At 37.8% G+C, this 20080-nt stretch overlaps 1 protein-coding gene across 1 annotated transcript in view; it reads left to right on the top strand.

The window, feature by feature from the left end:
• AHRR (aryl hydrocarbon receptor repressor) overlaps positions 1–17875 on the top strand; it is a gene marked incomplete at both ends in the record, with an annotated part of 68799 nt that extends 50924 nt beyond the window's left edge. Inside the window, 7 exons of the mRNA XM_080609871.1 lie at positions 6146–6235; positions 7524–7653; positions 9720–9853; positions 11218–11417; positions 12797–12915; positions 13857–13998; positions 16756–17875. Of these exons, the coding sequence (XP_080465997.1) occupies positions 6146–6235; positions 7524–7653; positions 9720–9853; positions 11218–11417; positions 12797–12915; positions 13857–13998; positions 16756–17875 (1935 nt within the window). The remainder of the gene's footprint in view (positions 1–6145; positions 6236–7523; positions 7654–9719; positions 9854–11217; positions 11418–12796; positions 12916–13856; positions 13999–16755) is intronic.
• Positions 17876–20080: the final 2205 nt, after the last annotated feature.

Below are 20080 nucleotides of genomic sequence, written 5' to 3'. Positions count from 1 at the left end.
GTCCAATACTTATTACATATCAAGCATATAAAAACCAGCATCACCATGGTTTGAAATTTATTTACATGTGTGCACACATTACAATCTCACCCTCCAGGGAGCTACTATGTTTTCTTGAAAGTTTATAGCTCACAATTTCCAGAGCCCAATGACTTACATTTTCCTAACTGATTTCCAGGAGGCCAGTTCTGTCTGCTGCCTCTTGACGAGCCACAGTGTTCCAGCTCCCTTGTTAGACTGAAGACACATACATAAACAAGAATCTCCAAAGTTGCCCTAATTCCTCGGTGGAAGTGATGGGATACTGAAAAATGGAATAATGAGGAATTTCACCATCTGAATGGTTTACAATCGTCCGTGCTTTTCAGATGGCACAGCTCTTCCCTCCAACAGTAAATGAGAGGGCCAGGGCTCAAATTCTTCTGGCAATGTGAATGACCAAAGAAAACTTTGCCAGGCCGTGCTCTGGGTAGTGTAGCACTAGATGCTGAGTTTCTATGCTATCTTTAAGGAAGCCGAAGTGACATCCAGGCTCAAAGAGATATGCAGGAATCTGAACTTTATTTTAATTGGGAAGACAAGAAGAGTGAAAGGGGCATCCTGATCATATGTACGTATTTCTTTGTGTTTGGAAAGAAACATTTCTGCTGCCTATGAAATCAAATCAATCAGATTGAGCAGTTTCCCTCTGAAAGGCTTCCCATATAAACCCACAGCTGTAGGCTTCAGCCTGCAGGATTTACTTCCTCCCCTGGCTCAAATGATGGAAATTCATCTTCTGTTTTGTTTCTTTTGCCTGAAAACTAAGCAGTACATGCAAGCCTTTGATCAAAACTGAATGCTGAAAACAATTCTGCCACTCCTCCTTCGCACGAAATAGTGCTTACTCACAGAAATATTCCTTTTGAAGTTGCTTTGTAGATATCAGAGAAACGCATGAGTCCGGAGGGCTAAGAGATACTGTACTGGTTGAGCAAAAGCCATACTCTGATGTCACCAAATACAGTATTTCTGAATGGTCTTTTATGTGGGTTTTATTTCAGGGTTCTGTAAGAGTTTCTTTTTCTTTTTTTTTTTTCTTCTTTATTCAGTTATAAAGAGAACCTCAGGGATTTCAGAGGGATTTTTGAGAAGTTCAATTATGAATCCTAAAAACACCAGTGGAAAGAAATACTGATTCACTAAACAATACAGTTAAAGACAGAAGACACATTAACTGTTTGCATTTTCCTCCTAATATTCGTAAGATGAGAACAAGTATTTCCCAAGTTTTTAAATAGCTGCTTACTTAGATCACCAGAAAATGGCCCCATCCTACATAGGATGCAAAAACCCAGCAATCCACTATTAAGTGAAGCTGTTCCAGATAAACTGTGAGCCAAATGACCCTGGAAATTTAGTACCCAAGTTGCGTGACTCAAAAATCTGTTCAAAGCAAGGCATGGCTGCAGGCCTTGAATGTTGTACTTTAGTAACCATAGTAACATGGTCTCTGGAGACCTAGTGCTAGTGAATTTTCCTTTATTTCAAGGAAGAGTAATAAGAGAAATGTGGATTGGAACTTGTTTTCTGTCTCTTCCCCCCCCTTTCTTATTTTTACTATGCCATGACCTTGACCAAAATATCTTTGAAGTATTTGCTGGCTGATTTTCTGCCATGGGACCAGAAAAAAAATCAGGATATATAAAGGATCTTGCCAAAGGAAGTCCTACCTTCCTCAAAATATCTGCCTTCATTCCCAAAGAGAACCTCTTGACTAATAATGTTTCAAAAACTTCTTAATGGAAGGAACTGATAACTTTCATCTCCCAGCTACTGCGGGCACCAGAATAATGTTGTACTTTCTTTGAACTGACAGATTAATTGTTTTTTGTTTCAGTAGCAGGTGCAGCTTTTCGTGAGTACATAATTGGATGTACATGTTCTTGCAAAAGAACACAGGCCCCTGTCTGGTGCCAAGGCCTTTTTTTTTATTTTAATTCTTTCATTTTTTTTTTTTCCATTTGGGAAAAAAAAAAAAAAATAGCCACATGATTTCATTTGTAAAGTACAATGTAGAAAACGCATGTAAGTGTTTTTAAAGAGCCTAATACAAACAAACAAATGTTCACAATACATACTTAAGGCCTTCTCACATGTTTCAGCTATTATCCTGCATTAGAAATTCCATCTGTCATTGAATCCATATGGTTTACCAAATGGCAGTTTATAACCATGTATTTTTTTTGGATTTGAAGTTAGTTGTTTTTTGTTATGAAAGTTTTAATGCCCAAGCTCATATCTTTGTCTGTGTTTCTATGTGCTGGGTGTGTCCCCTTGTGCATGTGCAAAATTGCTAATAATCGTAATAGGGTGCAAGTGGACTTTACTGATTAAAACACACCAGTTGTACATAAAGCAAATAACATCAACAGTGAGCCGTGGATTTCAGTTATTTCCTCCTCTAAATCCAAAAGCCCTGTTTCAGGCTTTCCATTATTTCTACTGAAAGGTGCCTTTACATGGTTTCTACTGAGAAAAGGTGCCTTTACTTCTCCGTGTTGTCCCCTCTGTGTTTTGGGCAGACACATGCTTACATTATGAAGCTGGTCCACATCCTCTTTCCCCTTTTCTTCTCCACAGGTTATCTATTACCCAGGTAGATCACTGCTGTGGTTCTGACACAGCACACCAGTGCAGCCTCCCTTTCACTGGGAATGAGAGAAAGCTATTGCTGAGAACTCTATTTCAGTAACTGAAAGTGTTTAAAATCATAAGTGAAGCTATATACTTGGTTGTCCTCTTTCATTTGTAACTTAGAACAAAAAAAGCTGGGAATAGTTTTTGTTCATTCTCATGGACTGAAGTTGTCTCTCTTTTCCACTCAGTCTAACAAATCACTAGGATTCTGGCCAGAATAATGGAAAATCTCTATGCAGGATTACTGTAAAGGGCTTTAGTATGGAGTTGTATATGATACCTGAGAGATTTATCTGAGAGGTCAGAAAAGGTCTTTTCCTACTAATCTGCAATCATTATTCCCCACTTCTGGCGTACCCAACCTGTGTTAGTGAACACAATCTACCTCCCCAGCTGCAGCAAGCAGGTATGAAATGCATAAATCTCAACCCAACTCTGATTCTATTCAGAGTGCTCTGTGCTACAGATGTCAGGTTTCACATTCAACTGTTTTAGGGTATGTACTTTAGGGTAATATTTAGAAAACAGAAAAATTTGCAGTCATAGGTGAGAATCACTGGCTAGGAAGTTTTACTCCATGTCCAGCTCGTGTCTTTTTAGTGTGTCTGAAGCAGCAGGTTTCCGAGCTAAAATGAGGTTCAGACACATGGAATTTGTGTTAATCCTCAACAGCCTCATGTGGCTCCATAAAAGTTGTTGTTGCACCAAAGTGGGTTTTTCTTTTCCTGCCTGCAGGGCAGAGCATCTGATGTCTGCATTTGGGGTCATGAAAACCAGGCAATCCTTACTTAAGAGGTCTTAACTCAGGAGAAGACATCAGCATTTTGAGAACAAAACAAAAACAAAGTGGGGGAAGTTTGGAATTCTCTTCCTTTACATACATCCCTCAAATCCATACTTATTTTTCTTAACCTAAACACATAGCTCCTTGAAATTTTCCTCAGCTTCTTCTTTCATCTTGCTTCCTCCCACCCCTCCTTATATGTCACAGCCTCACAGATGTAGCTGCCAGTCCACTGATCTGAACCCTTAGAAATGGTTAAAAATGGGACACATGGTCCTATTTCCCTTTCCTGTTTTAAAAACTGCTGCACCTGGTCCAGCCTGACTCTGGCTCTGTGAAAGAAAATCTTGTGTAAAGAAAAATCTGCCCACCTTCACTGTGGGGGAGCAGGTTTTACGTTTTAAAAGTAGAGACTCATCTCTTAGGGTATGTGTCTAGGCCTAAAGAGTGTGTACCAGTATGTTGGATGAAGAAGAGTAATTTTTGGATAGGGGCATTTATTTCTTGACTCATAAAAGCAATCTTTGGCAAAAGGCAGGTGCTCCCCAGCTATTTCTTACAGGGGCTGAAAAACTCCAGCTTACCTGCAGGACCAACCACATTTCAAGGATGCTCAGCATGATACATGTGAGATTCTTTATTAGTATTCAGATCCTATGGTCATTTTGTTAAGCCTTCCCAGCTTAGAACCTGTTGCATTTATTTGCATAGGTTAAGAATATTTCTTCAATTATGAACATTTCTTTAATGTTCTAAAGTTGTACCTGCCCCAGCTGCACAGGCAGGACCGGAGGTCTTTTGGAACATGCATGGTAACAGCCACAGACATGAAGGAGCTCCTTTAAATGTCCTATGGTTATCTTTGTGGAAATTTTTATTCTGTCCAAATTAAAAGGCCTGCTAGATGTTCAAAATGTAATAAAATTCCTGACATCACATCACTGATGGTTTCATTGCTGTGAAGATGAGTCCAAAGAGGCAAGATGCCAAAAATGCTTTCTTGTCTCCACTTGACACTAGACATGGATACGACAGATATCATCTATGGAGGCTCCTCTCAGTGCAGTGAAAGGCACAGATGTGAATATGTAGAAATCTTGACACATTTTCTTGTGGTTGGTGAGGTGCTAAGATGAATTTGGGCATTATTTAGAGCAGAAAATAACAGCATTCCAGCAACTTCTTGTACTTGGAGAGTCGGCTGAGATAACCCGTGTTCAACACAAACACCGGTTAGACAGAGATAATGCTTGCTCTGGAAAGGATCTGTATCTTTAGAGCTGACCTGGACCTGGCAATGATTTGTACTTGACTATTCTTAGCCATGACTCCGGGTTAGCACTGACTTGGTTGAATCAGTTGCTGCTACAGCTCTTTCCAAAGGTAGGTGAGCCACTGCAGTCTCTCCGCTACGTTTCTCCAGTCATCATTTCACAAGTTCTTTGAGGCATAGAGCCCCTGACCATCTGTGGTCCCATTGGGCCATGTTTCCAAAGGTGCTCCACACTTCTGACCAAGTCCGAATCTTCTGAGGAGGTCAGTCTATTGCGCACTGAACTCTTGAAATTCTGCCCACCATTGTCACAGTGGGAACAGACTTTGAGCAGTCTTGGAAATCTGGTCCTTATTTAGGAACCAAAAAGAGAACCAAGCTCACAAAAATATGTCAGTGTGTCTGGTTACCGAGTGATTGAAAATTTGCCCTCATTGTGCTTCAGGATTAACTCAGGATTAATAGGCACATTGCTACAACAGTAAATTTAAAGAAAGGTGAAGCAAGGATAGTAATAATGTAGCAGTATTTCATCAGCGGCCATTTGAACTGTCATCTCAAAAGTCCTCAAAACCTGAGAGGATCATCTAAACAACCTTGGAATACAAGCCTGCTGGAGTGAAGATATGTTACTGCGTTTTTACCAAGGGAAGAGAGGCAAAATCAGTCAGTCTGCATGCAACGTGATGATCTTGATGTTTACATCATGTATTTCCTTTAACCCTCATTTTACTTGTTAATTTATATATTGTTTATTTAATCCTTATTTTCCTGGTTACTTTCCTTACATCACTGACTCCATAAGAATTAATTCAGGTTTTCTTTTTAGACTAAACATGGGTCTATATCAGTGAAGTATTTATTTCCTACTTTATATATTCATTGCATTTATGCAATTACATTACATAGGTATTTTCATAGAAGTTTATGAAAATAGACATGCATTAAATTACAAGTCCAGTTTTAAATTGACAGCTACCACAGCACATGCATTTAATTTTCTTGTTGGAGATTATTATATTATCTATACGTATCAATGCATGTACATTCAAAGCAATTATTATGGAATGTGATGTTTTAAATTAAAAGCAAAAAGAGTACTTGACACTTGCTATTAAGCTTTTAATTATATGAATTAATGATAAAATTTAAAGTAGATAATAAACTAGTAATGTAATATGGTAGTTACACTGAAATTACTTATCCTAGCTTTATTAAAAAAAGAAAAACTATGTTCCGTATTGTTATTCATCTTTCCTCTTAGGAAAAAAGGCCTTTCTGCAAAATTTGATGTCCAACTTGTTTGCAGAGTGATTTTTTTCAGATCTAGAATATTCTTAAAATTACTACATTTTATACCCATTTTACTCTTTACTCTCTGATTATTTTTAATATTGTTTTCCCTTTAGTCACTGAACGGTTTTGCGTTGGTGGTGAGTGCAGATGGAATGATATTTTATGCGTCATCAACGATTGTGGACTATCTAGGCTTTCATCAGGTAAATATATTAACTAATATTTACAGTACATAGTCACCCTTATTGTAATGACTTTCTTGTAGTTACTCCTGCTAACTGGCTTTCTAAAATGCAGCATTTAAGTTGTTCAGCCTTATCCTTCTACTGCTGATTAGACATAGAGTATTACTGAAATGAAGTTATTTTACTATGCCATTTCAGACTAAATTTCTTTTTTTATCTGACAGGTGAAGTTGAATTCCTTGTAATGCTGTTCCTTTTGTAAAGTTTTTGTTAACAGTAATGTAATTCATCATAAAAATACAATGGAGCTGAAAGTTTCTTTTCAATGTCAGTATAAGATCCTGCTATACACAGACATTTAGACATATAGGCTGGTTGCCTATGCATAATAAATACATTGTAAAGTCACAGAATAACAGAACCATGTATTTGGAAGGGACCTCTGGAGGTCATCTAGTATAACCTCCTGCTCAAAGCAGTTAGTGCAGGTTGATCTGTGACTCATCTGATCAAGTTCTGAGTTTCCATGACCCCTCTGTGTGATGTATTCCATTGTTTAACCATCCTGTCCATATTTTTTTTCCCCGGCTTGTATCAAGTCCCAGTTTCCCATGTTGCAACTTGTATCTGTTGCTTCTTGTCCTCCCACTTTGTTCCTTTGAGAAGAGTCAGGCTTTGTCTTCTTTTCACCTGCTTATTTGGATGATATAGACAGCAGTAAGTTCTTCCTGAAGTTTTCCCTTAAGGCTAAACAAACTGTTCTTCTCTTTTGTTATGTCATAGCTCCAGCCCTGTTAGTGTGGTGGAAGTGTTCTCCTGGGCTCACTTCTGTATGCCAGTATCTTTCTTTTCCTTCGGTACCCAACATTAGAAATTTGCCTTTGTTGAAGTTAGCCATCTTTACAGCCTGTCAAGGTCTGAGTAGCCATCCTGCTCTCCCCAGTTGGTATCTGCTGCACACCTAGAGACAGTGCACTCTATCCCACTGTTCACTAAACAAGAAATTAAACAGGGTTGATGCCAGCATTAACCCCTGGGGCATGCCACTTGTCACTGGCTGCCAGTTGAACTTTTTAATGATTCACATTTGCATATGTACAAAAGAGTTTAGAATAAAAGGAATCATCTTAGGATATGAAATCGGAAAGCAGATGCTATAAAACAAGGGCCTCTGAAACAACTTTCCTCAATCAATCTTTGCTCTGAAAATATCCTACACCAGCCATTATTTTAAGTATCAACCTAAAGATAAGTGTCTGCCCCACTACGCTTACAAATTAAACATTAATTGTTGTAATTATTTCAGACTGACGTAATGCACCAAAACATATATGATTACATTCATGTGGATGATCGCCAGGATTTCTGTAGACAACTGCACTGGGCCATGAATCCTCCCCAGATGTTATCTGGACAACAACTACAGACAGAAACAGGTGGGATTGTATATGTTGGCTGGAAACATAGGCACCACTGTACAAAGGTAGAATTGCACTCAACCTATGCCCATGTTTATTCCATGTAAAGTCACATTTTTCATTGGAAAGCTACATAGTGGCCATTTATAATGTTATTGTCCCATAGATGATGTTTCTTTCTGATCCTTAACTCTAAGGTAGCGTGTGCCATTGAGGCTACAAAGTTGATGTTTCCTTTATTTTTCTCTAATGTACTTACAGATATTCTTACCCACGAACAGCACGCATGTCCAGCCTACCAAGTTTTTATTAACACTGATTAGGACGCCAGCATTCCTCTCATTAATACAAAAACATCCCATGCAAAACTTTTCTGTATGTTACCACAATAGCAACATCACTTTCTGCCATTTGTTTTCCCATGCGAAATCATGCAGGCAGGAGTCATCAGAGGAACAAGTAGGTTTAGCAATGCACTTTTCCTTCTGAGAGTTGTATTTCCTTAGAATGGCAGGTGGATATATGGGCTGAAGGTTTCTCCTGTATGAGGTGTGAAGCTGAAATCATGACTAGAGAACATACTGCGGGTTTGAAACTGTTAACTTTATAAAGAATTATTGATCCCAGAAAAATGTATGCATTTCACCAGGGGGTGAGGAAATAATTGAGGAAAGAAATTGAGGAATCACAGTCTCCAAATGGGGGAAGGAGAAACTTGCAAGAAATCCTGCGGTAGCCTTTATGAGGTTCTCAGGAATACAGTCAGAAGACTTTGGTACAATTTCTTGCAGTTTATATTTTTTTGCAGATATCCGAGGAACTTTGCAAGATTTTGTAGGGGGTAAATAGAAAACAAACTAAAAAAGGTGCATGAATATTTCTAACTATAAAAAATAATAAATATTTGAATTTTTTGTCATAATAAAGTGGAGAATTCAATGCCTGAATTCATACTTCTGTACAAATAAATATTTCTGTCTTTTGGGAAATAAGTATTTTAAAAGGTATGCACATGTGTTGTGGTTTAGACCCAGCCGGTAGCTCAGCACCATGCAGTCATTTGCTCACCTTCCTTCCCCTCTCTGGGCAGTATGGAGACAAGAATCGAAAGAATGTAAACCCTACGGGTTGAGATAAGAACAGTCCAATGACTAAAGTATAATATAAACCTACTACTAATAATAGTAATTATAGTAATGATAAGGGAAATAACAAGAGAAGATAATATAAAAATAAAAGGAGAAAGGAAAAAAATAACCCAATAAACACAAGTGATGCACAATACAATTGCTCACCACCCGCTGACTGATACCCAGCCCAAACCGAGAAACAATTGATCTCTTCCTGGCCAGCTCCCCCCAGTTTATATACTGGGCATGACGTGCTGTGGTATGGAATATCCCTTTGGCTAGTTTGGGTCAGGTGGCCTGTCTCTGCTTCCTCCCGGCTTCCCGTGCCCCTCCTCACTGGCAGAGCATGAGAGACTTAAAATGTCCTTGATCAGGGTAAGCATTACTTAGTAACAACTAAAACATTGGTGTGTTATCAGCATTGTTCTTAGACTAAAGCCAAAACACAGCACTGCACCAGCTACTAGGAAGGAAAATAACTGTTACAGCTGAAACCGGGACAACTTGTAGTTCAAAACTGGAAAATGCTTCATTAAAAATCAAGTAGGCAACAGATGAACATTAGCTAATCAGTCATTGTTAATTTGTTTTTTCCTGGCATTAGTATTTTTCTTTTCATTTTTTTCATTTTCCTAGTGTATTTTTTGTGATCTCTGATTTCAAAACCAGCAACATCTGTTACCCTGCTTTGCATCATGAAAAATCACAAAAATTCAGGAAATAAATAAAAAAGTCAAAGTTTCTGCAGAAACTCACCTGAATCCCATTGTAGGGCTTTTCTTCTTTTTTTTGGTAAAAGCATATGCAGATGTATCTGTACCTGATGCAATCTATTATTCGCCCTTCCATAAAGTAGGTTTTATCAATTTCCATAAGTTTCTTCAATTGGCTGCAGAATATTTTCATTCTCTCTTAGTGTGACCTGATATAAATTGCTTCCATTGTCGTTCCTAGGAGAAGAATATATTCTCAGTAAATTGTTTAAAGCACAAGAGAATGACAGCATGACAACAGATTATTCTTCCTTTTTAACTCGTTGTTTCATCTGTCGAGTTCGCTGCTTGTTGGACAGTACTTCTGGTTTCCTTGTAAGTATAATTTCACTTAGAGAACTGTACTCATGACATACTAAATTTTAATCACTTCATATGAAAAATACTTCAACATAAATATTGAACATTAATATTGTGGAGAGCCATGGACAAGATACACCTGTCATTTGCTGTGCACTAACAAGAAGCACCTGAAGACATTAATACATATAAAAAGTGATGAGAGAAGAGTGGTTGTAACATTTGAAACTGAAAGAATCTGTAGACTTCTGTGTTTTAAGCTCTTTTGGAAGATATCTGTCCCCATTTTGTATTAGGCCTATCACAATGATGGCAAGCCTGAGTTTCAACGGTTGACGTGTAAGCACAAAGTATTTGCTTTAAGGAGCAGCAATAATAATGATACATTTTCCCTTTTTGTAAAAGGTCCTTTAATAATAAGAAACAGAATTAGAAAGTCTCTCTCACGCTCCTCAAATATCCTTACTAGGAATAGCTCATTTCTACAAATAACTTCCCCATTTTCTTAGTAAAGACCAATGTTGTTCCTTTGACATACAAAGACGAAGTATGGCACGTGGAATGAAAATGAGAGCATCAGCACGAGACAGGAAAATGCGACTTCTGTTTCAGATGCTCATTTGCTGGAAGATGAGCTTATTTGGTGCAGGTCTAAACAGCAATTCAGTTAGTCATTTTTGCATCCCTGTTTTAATCTTGGAGCTCTGGAAAAAGCCCAACTCAAATGGATGGATTTTTCTCTGGTCATTTTCTTCACTGAGAGGAAGCAGCTTGCTGATCAAGTTAATAATTTGATCTCTGCCTTCTGATTATGTAAAGATTTGAGGCAGGGACAAATAGCTTCTTCCAAGCTATGTACTTTGTATCTGGTCATCTTGGGCATATCTTTTGCCTTGGCATCTGCCTGCACAGCCCTTGGGTTGTGCCAGTCCATATACTTCCCAGAGAAAGTGCAGGGCAAGAAGAAAGAAACTCAGGAACCATTTCACTGGAGAGAACAGAGCATGGGAAATTAAAAGTTCCAGCTTCAGAGTGAGGCACAAAGGAAATAGCTGTTTGCACCACCATACACTGCCTGTACAGAACATAACACAGAACTTCTACTGCAAATACACAGGAGAGACAAAAACAAAAACCAGCCTTGAATGTCTCATTTTACTGTTGATAGTACCTCCACTCACCATGCCTCTGAAATGGCGTGGTTTAAACTGCATGTAGAAAATGAGATTCCAATTTTTTCTCCCTGTTTCAAAACTGGTGTTAAACAACATGGTCCATATGTTGTATTATCATTTCAAATGTTTATACACTAAATGCATAAGATAATTCTTTTTTTTCTTTTTTTTTCTTTTCTTTTTTTTTTTTTTTTTGTAAAACAGACAATGCAGTTCCAAGGCAAACTAAAGTTTCTTTTTGGACAAAGGAAGAAGTCCTCCTCAGGAACAGTATTGCCACCTCAGCTGTCATTATTCTGCATAGTGGTACCACTTCTGCTCCCTTCTGTGACAGAGATGAAGATGAAAGGCCTGCTTGTGAAAGCAAAACACAAAGCTGATGATGCAGCAGCAGTGAATACAAAGTATTTTCAAATTAATCTTTTAGCTGTTATTAAATTATACGATGGGCTTTATGTTTATTCAGCATGTAAAAAGCACAAAGTAGACTAAATGACTCTCCATTTTAAAACTTTTTTCTTAGAAATATGAATAATTTATATGGATTAAATTACATAATACATAACTATGTTATAATATATGGCCTTAATATACCTTATATATAACACATGTTAAGTATTATATTACTATATATATAATTTTATAGAAAAATTGGAACGTTGGTATATCTTCCTAACCATCAGAAGTTACCAATGCAGTAATTCATTCTACTGGTTGTAAAAGTGGAAAAGAAAAGGTATTTTTACTAATAGTTTTCAAATTTCAGTATCTTCTGGTAGCACAATTATTTGGACTTGGGCATTTCCTTATTTCCTTAAATATAACCTTATGGAAATGAGGTCCATTGCTGTGAAGTAAAAAGCTCATCAGTGTCATTGACAGCATCATAATTTGGCTTTTAACTAGAATATGCTCACGTATGTGCGGATTTACTATCCAGATGGGTAATGTGGGTCTAACACATGCATCCTTTTTACAAGAATTAAATTACTGGAAGGCTGATTTAATGGACTATGCAGGTTTTTGGTATAGAGTTGAAATGTCATTTCAACTTGCTGGTTTTTCCATGGCCCAGGTGAAATTAATTGATGATCAGAATTCAGTTCCTAGAACAGAGGTGCTGAACTTAAGTTTTACTAACGAGTTGGATGGTGGCCAGGGGTTTGACAAGATTGAAGCAGGCATCTAACTTCAGTGTTTCCTTTGGTTCAGGCCTGAAGCATTCTAGCCAGGGATAGTGGGCAAATTTATATAGTAATTTTTTAAATGGTGGTCTTAATAAGGGGAAAAATTAGTAAAGCAGTGTTATGGACTTGGCACTGTTTTGAAGCCTTAATATGCATTTTGAACTAAAGATTGGAAGAAATCCATTCAAACTATATAATGGTTATTGCAAGTTGAAGTCATGCTAACTCTTCAGTGCATTGCTGGTCAGTGTGATGTATGTACCTTGAATGTAACCTCAATAGGCAGAGCAGAATATACACAGAATTTGTCTCAATTGAAGCTGTAATTTATTATTCCAGATATAGCAAGTCATGAGCAGAATATTCCTAACATAACCATTCTTCTTCATTGAATACATAGTTCGAGTCACACACTAGTCTGAGCAACCGAATAATGCAGGAAACAGGGGTAATTATTTAGTACTGGTTACTATATGCTTCAAATATAAATTTTTACAAATGGTCAATAGCTTGAAGATCACATCTTTCAGAGTCTATGATTCTGCTGTGGTGTCATTCACTAACAAGGAATTTTCCACATTTTCTGTCTTCTACAGCTCCAGTTCCAAAAGTAATTCAGGGCTGTGTGAACCAGCAGATTTATATGGAAGAAACAGTCTCCATGAAGGTGCCGCTTTCACTAATGTATTACAGATTGCTGAAAACCAAATCAAAGGTGTGTCTGCAAAGCACTCCTGGATTATATACAGTATATGGAGAAAGAACCTTGTCTTTTCTTTTCTCCTGTTAGGTTTTTCAGGTTTTGTTCCAAATGCTGTCTTTTTTCTTCTCCTTAAAACCCCTTCTTTGAAATAATACAAAAAAGTTGTCTGCCTCAAAAGATAGTAATGAATCAGTCTGCTATTTCAGAGTGGGAAGAAATACTGTTATGCTAAGTTTGCAGGTATGTATACAATACAGTAAATGCTTAACTTATGCCTTCCTAAAACTGGCAGCACTTAATTTAGTAAGATTATGTGAAAATCTTCATAATTAATGACAATATCTATCCCTCTATCAGGAAAACTGGATGACACGTTACACATGCTAGTTTTTTTCCAAAGATCCTAAAACAAAGAAAATTAGAAAGTATTGTCTTTAAAACCCATGATTTGCTTGCAGCTTTGACTCATGTTTTCCCAGTGTTTGGCTGTGGCAATATTATGAGAGACTATGCTGTATTTCAGATTTTACAATGGATAAAATTTTGACAGTGAGTCTACCCCAATGGGCAGCTTCTTCTTGAGTAGAGTTGTACTCAGCCTTCTGTCATACCTGCTGAAAGTCTTTAACTTCTTTAAAACCATTCCTCCGTTATAGCACAATTTTTTATACACACTTTCTTGTTGGTTATTAGTTCTACAGAGAGGGAAAAGTTACAATGAACTAATAATACTGAAAAATCCTTAGTTACAGTTTAAGTGCCTCATTAGGCTTTTCCAATTATTTTTTTAATGTAATTTGCCCTGTTTTGTGACATGTTTTAGCTTGCACTTTCCTATGCTAATGATTCCAGAAAAGCAAAAAAAAATGTGTGAACATTCACCCATAGTTTAGGTATGAAAAAATATTAAATACTGCTTGTATTAAAATAGATTTTTTTTTTACATTGTATAGCAAAGAATAATGGAGAAAATGGCATTTCTCGAGTCAAAGTACAAAAAAGTGAAGATCACTGGGTCTGGGTTCAAGCCAACACTCAACTTCTATATCGAAGTGGTTGTTCAGAGTACGTCCTTGCCCAACAGCAAATGTTAAAGTAAGTATGTTTTCCAATACTAAAACCACTCTATGTTTCAGCAAAATAATGTATTCTTCATGTATGAGATCTTTGAAAGGCCTGTCATGACCTAAGACAAGAACTGAATGAAGATTTAGTTTACTTTTGAAGTGGGAATCCATTTTTGTCTTGGATCGTATAAAATGGCTTTTATAATCCTAAACAGTATCTTTTATTTTTCTTCAGTCTTCTTTTTTCCTGAAATTGAATGTAAATGCACACTAAACCAGAATACTTCAAAGCCAAAATGCTTGGCTATTGATATGTTTTTACTTTCTTGCATAAAATTGTATTTTGTGGTTTTGTTTTACTTGCAGCTGAAACTCTCTGCTGATTCTGTATCCTAGTTTTTCCACTTTTAAACATTTGATGATGTTAAGGTTTGTTTTGGGGTTTTTTTTTTTGTCTTTATGAATCACAGTCGAGCTCATGTTTTTAGTTGTGGATGTTCAACTTAATCTAAACAGGGATGTTCCTATTCATTGTATATTTGTGGATAGATACATCTAGCTGGCTGTAGGCTCAGCCTTGGATTGGAAGCTAATCTCATAGATTTGCATTCAAAGAGGACTTCCCCACTGTGATTTACCCTTCCCTCCCAAATCGGCTTTCTTCCTTCCCCATGGGATTGCCTGTTCCAGTTCCTGTGGGCCTTGTTGAGGCATCTATCTCTTTAAGCTAGTCTGAGGGAAGAGATAGCAAGTGGACTGAATGTGCAGGAGCCAGGTGTACATAGCCACCATCTGGCCCAGTGGAAAAAATGTGGCTGATATCACTGAGTTTTTTTGCTTTAGGATGTCTCACAGGTGGAAAAAATAAATGAAAAAGTCTTTGAACTTCCAGAGTAGTTATTCCTTGCAGGCAGTGTATCACCCAGTATCCACATGAATAGCAGAAGAGCTCCCACCTGTGGGTGGTAGAACTCTTCAACTTTACTGTGACAGCACAAACATCATCTTGCTGTGTGAGGGAATGAACTTCTATTAAGGAACAGATTAAAAGTAGATGTTTCTTATATTCAAGTCTCTACTTCAAAATTTTTTTGTGTAATTAAGCATGCTCTTTTATCATAGAATCATAGAATGGTTTGGGTTGCAAGGGACCTTGAAGCTCATCCAGTTCCACCCCCTTTGCCATGAGCAGGGACAACTCCCACTAGAGCAGGTTGCTCAAAGCCCCATCCCACCTGGCCTTCCACAGCTGAACACAGTACTCCAGGTGGGGTCATTTTTACTCTCTGAGTGGTTAAAATCCTTCCTTTGTGCTTGATAGTTCCTGCAGACTGAAGCATTACAAGATCTGGCCATAGAAATGATATTCAGTTTTGTCTTTCTGATAGCCTGCAATAGACTTCGTCCTTACTACTGCTCTTTTGGAGTTTGTTGGGGTTTTTTTTTTTTGTAAAAATGTATGCTGCCTTCCTGGGAACATACATACATGCATTCTTTTGGAGAATTTTAACTAGATGCTATTTCACTGTAAAATTCTTCATTTGGGATCTCAGTTTTTGTGATGATTGCATTTTCATCAGTCTGTTGCTTGCTAATTAGTCCATTTCCTGAGAAGCTAGTTCTGCAGCAAACTTGTATCATTCCATTTACATATCAAGACTGCAGATAATAGCAATAACAATAGCTATTAAAGGATTAGAAATATTTAATATCTCATAAAAAAAAGGGTGAAAATATTCTCCTTTCTTGGTGTACATTTATTACAGTGGGACATTCCCTTTTTATAACAACATGGACTCCCTCTACTGGAAAATCTTACACTTGCACATTGAGTCCATACCCAAGGCAGCAGCTGCTATTGGCGAGCTAAGAAAAAGCCTTCTAAATGGCTTACTAACTCTCCAGGTTTTCATGCTCCTTTCTTATTGAGATGTCCACTTATTTTTCGGAGGGAGAAGCGTTGGTTTTGTAGCACTGATCCTGCCTGGTCTGGAATCAGCACGTTAGTGAATTCAAGACAAATCCTGAACCTGAAGATCTGAACACCATCTGCATCGTGCTGGAAACGCTCAGGCAACTTTGTCTGACAGAGCTTTTTCGTAATACTGAGTACTGCAGCTGGAGGTCATGGAAAATGAATTCACTGGCCATCTTAGAAAACGAAAGGCAACATAAATTAAGTTTGACATGTGAAACAAATCTATGCTCAATATGAGCATCTGTGACTATTCTGGCCACTTAATTTAGGCATCTTACTTCCTCTCATGTAACTTTGCATTCTCAAAATATAAGACCCCCATGGGTCTTCCTCAAATCATTTTGATCAGAAATTCTTTATGTGTTCAAATAATTCTTTGTTAACAAAGTGCATCTCCTTTAAGATACTCTTTGCATTTTATCTCCAGATTTTTCTACACACAAATATTTTTTTGATAGATTTTAAAGGAAGAACAAAAGTGTAAGGTAGTTACCATACTGTACTACAATATTTAAGGTCTTTGTGAACTATGTGCCTGAAATGGAAGAGTAAATTCATGTCAGAATTTCAATGAAACAGTGCCACAGAAAAGGTAGCTATGCACACGCTGACGTCCAGATTCGTGCACGCTCTTTTGTTCCCTTGAACAAATGCAAAGATTACATGGACAAGAGCGTGAGAGTCTCGTATTAAGTTAACAACAAAATATTGCTTGTAATGTATGTTGATCCACTCCATTTGTATACTAGAAAACATCCATTTAGAAACCTCTGATTGACTGATTTGTTTTGTAACTGTTATTGAAAGGGAGGAAGATGAACAACTGAAGATACTAAGTGGTTTTGCCAGTTTGAAAGGAAACCTGGAGGGGCTTTCCTATAACAGCGCCATTGAAACTCTGGGCCAGTGGAAGCATCTTAACTGGACAGCAGTAAAAAACGAACAAGATAATGTAAAAGTGAAGTTTGAGCCACATACAAATGGTGAGTCTTTTATGCAAGAGGAACCTCTCAGTTCCAACACATCAGTTTTAGGCGTTCAAAACAACTGCACCACAAACAGTAGCTGGACTTTAAGAAACTCAAGCTCTTGTTCTATGAGCCAGCGAATGAACACATGTTCAAACAGGAGAGCTGGATCATTCTACAACAGAGATCAAAGCTTCTTAAACTTAGCATCAACTTGTCCTTCCCACTGGGGGAGCACAGAAAGCTGCCAGTCTTACTCAGGTGTACAACAGCGCTGTGCTGAGAACTATGCAACGGACCATCTGAAAATGCAGAGACCGTTCCTATCTTCAGAGTCTTTCTATGACACAGCCTTTCCCTTGGAGATGCCTATCAAAATGGAATACGATTCTGATTCTGAAAACATTGCTGATAACTACCTGATGTCACAAAACCGAGCCTGGGTGGATGAGAATGGCTCAGTGAGAAAGCAGGTGTTTAGCTACCCCAATAGAGTGCATCTCAAAACAGAACTGGACCTCTGCGAGCCAGCCTCACCTTGTCAGAAGCCAAGGCACTGCCTTTACACACCGCATAATTGGCAGTGCATCGTAGCAAATCATTCCAACAACCTAAACCTGAACAGATCTTGCAAGGGTTCACGTAGCAAGGAGGTGGCCCCGTTTTACGCTCAGAACTCCTCCGGGTGTTTGGAAAGCATGCCCGACCTGACACACACGGCGTGCTATGGCCACTTCTACAGCCCCAGCCCAGGAGAGGAGAAAGAGCAGAATAATGAGGGGTTTAAAATGCCATGTGAATTTAAAAACCCCTGCTTGGTTCAAGCAATCAAGCGTGAACCCCTGGATTCTCCACCATTGTCCAGCAGTGGACAGAACAGAGTACACACAAGCTTTCCTGAAAATACATTAGCAGGTCCTGTGCCTCATAAAACCACTGAATGTACATTTTTACAATAGATTTTATAACATTTGGAGTATTTATAATGTTAAAGGCATGAAGTTGTAGATTCTCTTCCAGTTGGGTTAAATAATTTACTAAAATTAAAAGCCAATGCTAAGATTTTGAGTGTGTGTGTGTGTGCGCATCTGTGTATGAGAAAAAACAGACACAGGCACACACATCATATACCCTGTACTGCCCTAATACCCTTCTCTTAGTGATCTTTGGAACGAAAGAAAGATAAAACCTCAGAAAAATAATCACTGCTCACTGCACAGGTATACATGCTAATTTGTCTTTTATCATCTCTCCTCTCATGTCTACAATTCATTGCCAAGGTCTAGATATTTCTGTTTCCTGCCTTTGTTCTGTTTGGTTTTCTGAAGCTGATATGGATGCCTCTGTGCAAACATAAAATGTTTATGGTCTTCAGTGTGGCCAGTTTATCTTAGTGCTTTTTGTATTTTTACAAATAGGAAGAAGCATCTGCTATTCCTTTATCTCAGCATTAAACTGATGGCAACAGGATAGCATTAATTACATTACTTTCATAAAATGCATTAGAAATTATTTCACTTCAAACTGAAGTTCTTCCCAAGTTTCCTTGGTAATACTGATATTTTAGCAGCCATATTTTTCCATTCTAAAGCCATCAGCCTTTCATGTTGCTGTTTGAAAGACTGAACAATGGAATGTTACCCACTTCTGTGAGTTACCAATGCTGTAAAATGTACATGAGAAGAAAATATTTCCCCAATATTTATTGGTGTTACTTGTAACATTAACAAAGGAAATGCACTTTTTAATTTGATAGTATTTCTTTGATTGATAACAGCTTGTTAGATATTGTCACCTGGCATCAAAACCAAACACCACACTAAGCTTACGTATCTTATTTTCAAAAGCATCCTAGTTTCATTCCCAAAATAATATCTTAATCTCTTAAACCAAGAGCTAACTGGAGGATGCATATATTTCAAACGCACAAAGTGTTTTTGAAAACAGATCTGATGCTTTCCTTTGAACCCAGGCAGTAACGTATTTCCACCAAAAGAAAAAAAAAAGTACAACTTCTGGTTTGGTTTTTATTGTTGTTGTTGTAGTTTGACTCCTGCACTAACTTTTGTTTTAAAATTGCACTATGTCAACTTTATATCATCTTCCCCTATATGAAAACCACATCATTTGAAAAAAAAAAGCAAAAAAAAAAGCTTAGATGTATATGTGCTTTTTGAAAGAAACCCTATAGTGAATGTTTTCTTTTCAAAATATTATAAATAATTATAATGTCTTCATTTCTGTATCTGCTAGTCACTAAAGGCATGGCTTTACATGCCAGAACAGTGGCATAAACTTCTCCCAAATGCTAGAAATATGTGCGATAAGTGTAGTTATGGGGAATGTTTCTGCACCTGGGAGGCTGCTCTTCTCCAAGACTGTCTGTCTTCTCTGATAGGAATTATTGCCTGTACATTAGAGTTGACAGATGCAAAGATTACATTCTTTGCATGTCAGTTAAGTGCTTATGAGCAATAGTTTGATCTGAAATGCTGCACTTTACACTGAAATGGTACCTTTTGATGGCTGTCCTGCAGAAGGCAGTATTCCCAGCAAAAAGACAAGAGTCCACAGTAAAGAGGGACAATAATGTCTTAACTGTAGCTCAAATTAATTCTGCCATAGTCCAGCTGACCATACCCAAGCCATGAAAACAACTTTTTTTTTTTTTTGTGTCTGAGGTAAATCAGTTCCCTGTTGGCTATGTGCTGCTTCTTACTTAAGATAGTCTTGATATCCTTGCTTTAATACTGCTGCCAGTGGGTGCAGTGCAACAACAGACATGTCCTGAAGTGAAACTACAATGGTGCAATTTACACGGCTCTCTGGTGCACCACTGTTCACATCACAAAAATTCAAGCCAAATTGCAGAAATACTTACAGGCAAGCAAACTGGCTACTCATGTACAGCAAGACTGCTGAAAAGCTGCTCATTTAATTCCATGCTTGGACTCACTGTCACATCCCTCTGAGAGGGAGTACCTGGGCCTGGTTTTGCACTACCTTGTACCTTCTCTCATAATTTACATTGATGCAATGACTGTAAAACACTTTTGTCCTAATCTGGACGTGCTGGTGTCATTTTGCACAATGTGTGTTTAAATCAGGTGCAGCTCTGTAGAGGACTGCACCACAGAATGCCTCATCTGTGCTTAGAAGTATTT

Source organism: Psittacula echo, assembly GCF_963264785.1.
Source record: "Psittacula echo genome assembly, chromosome: 2".
Taxonomy (NCBI): domain Eukaryota; kingdom Metazoa; phylum Chordata; class Aves; order Psittaciformes; family Psittacidae; genus Psittacula; species Psittacula echo.
The sequence above is the reverse complement of the archived record's forward strand: the minus strand, read 5'-3'. Positions and strand labels throughout refer to the sequence as shown.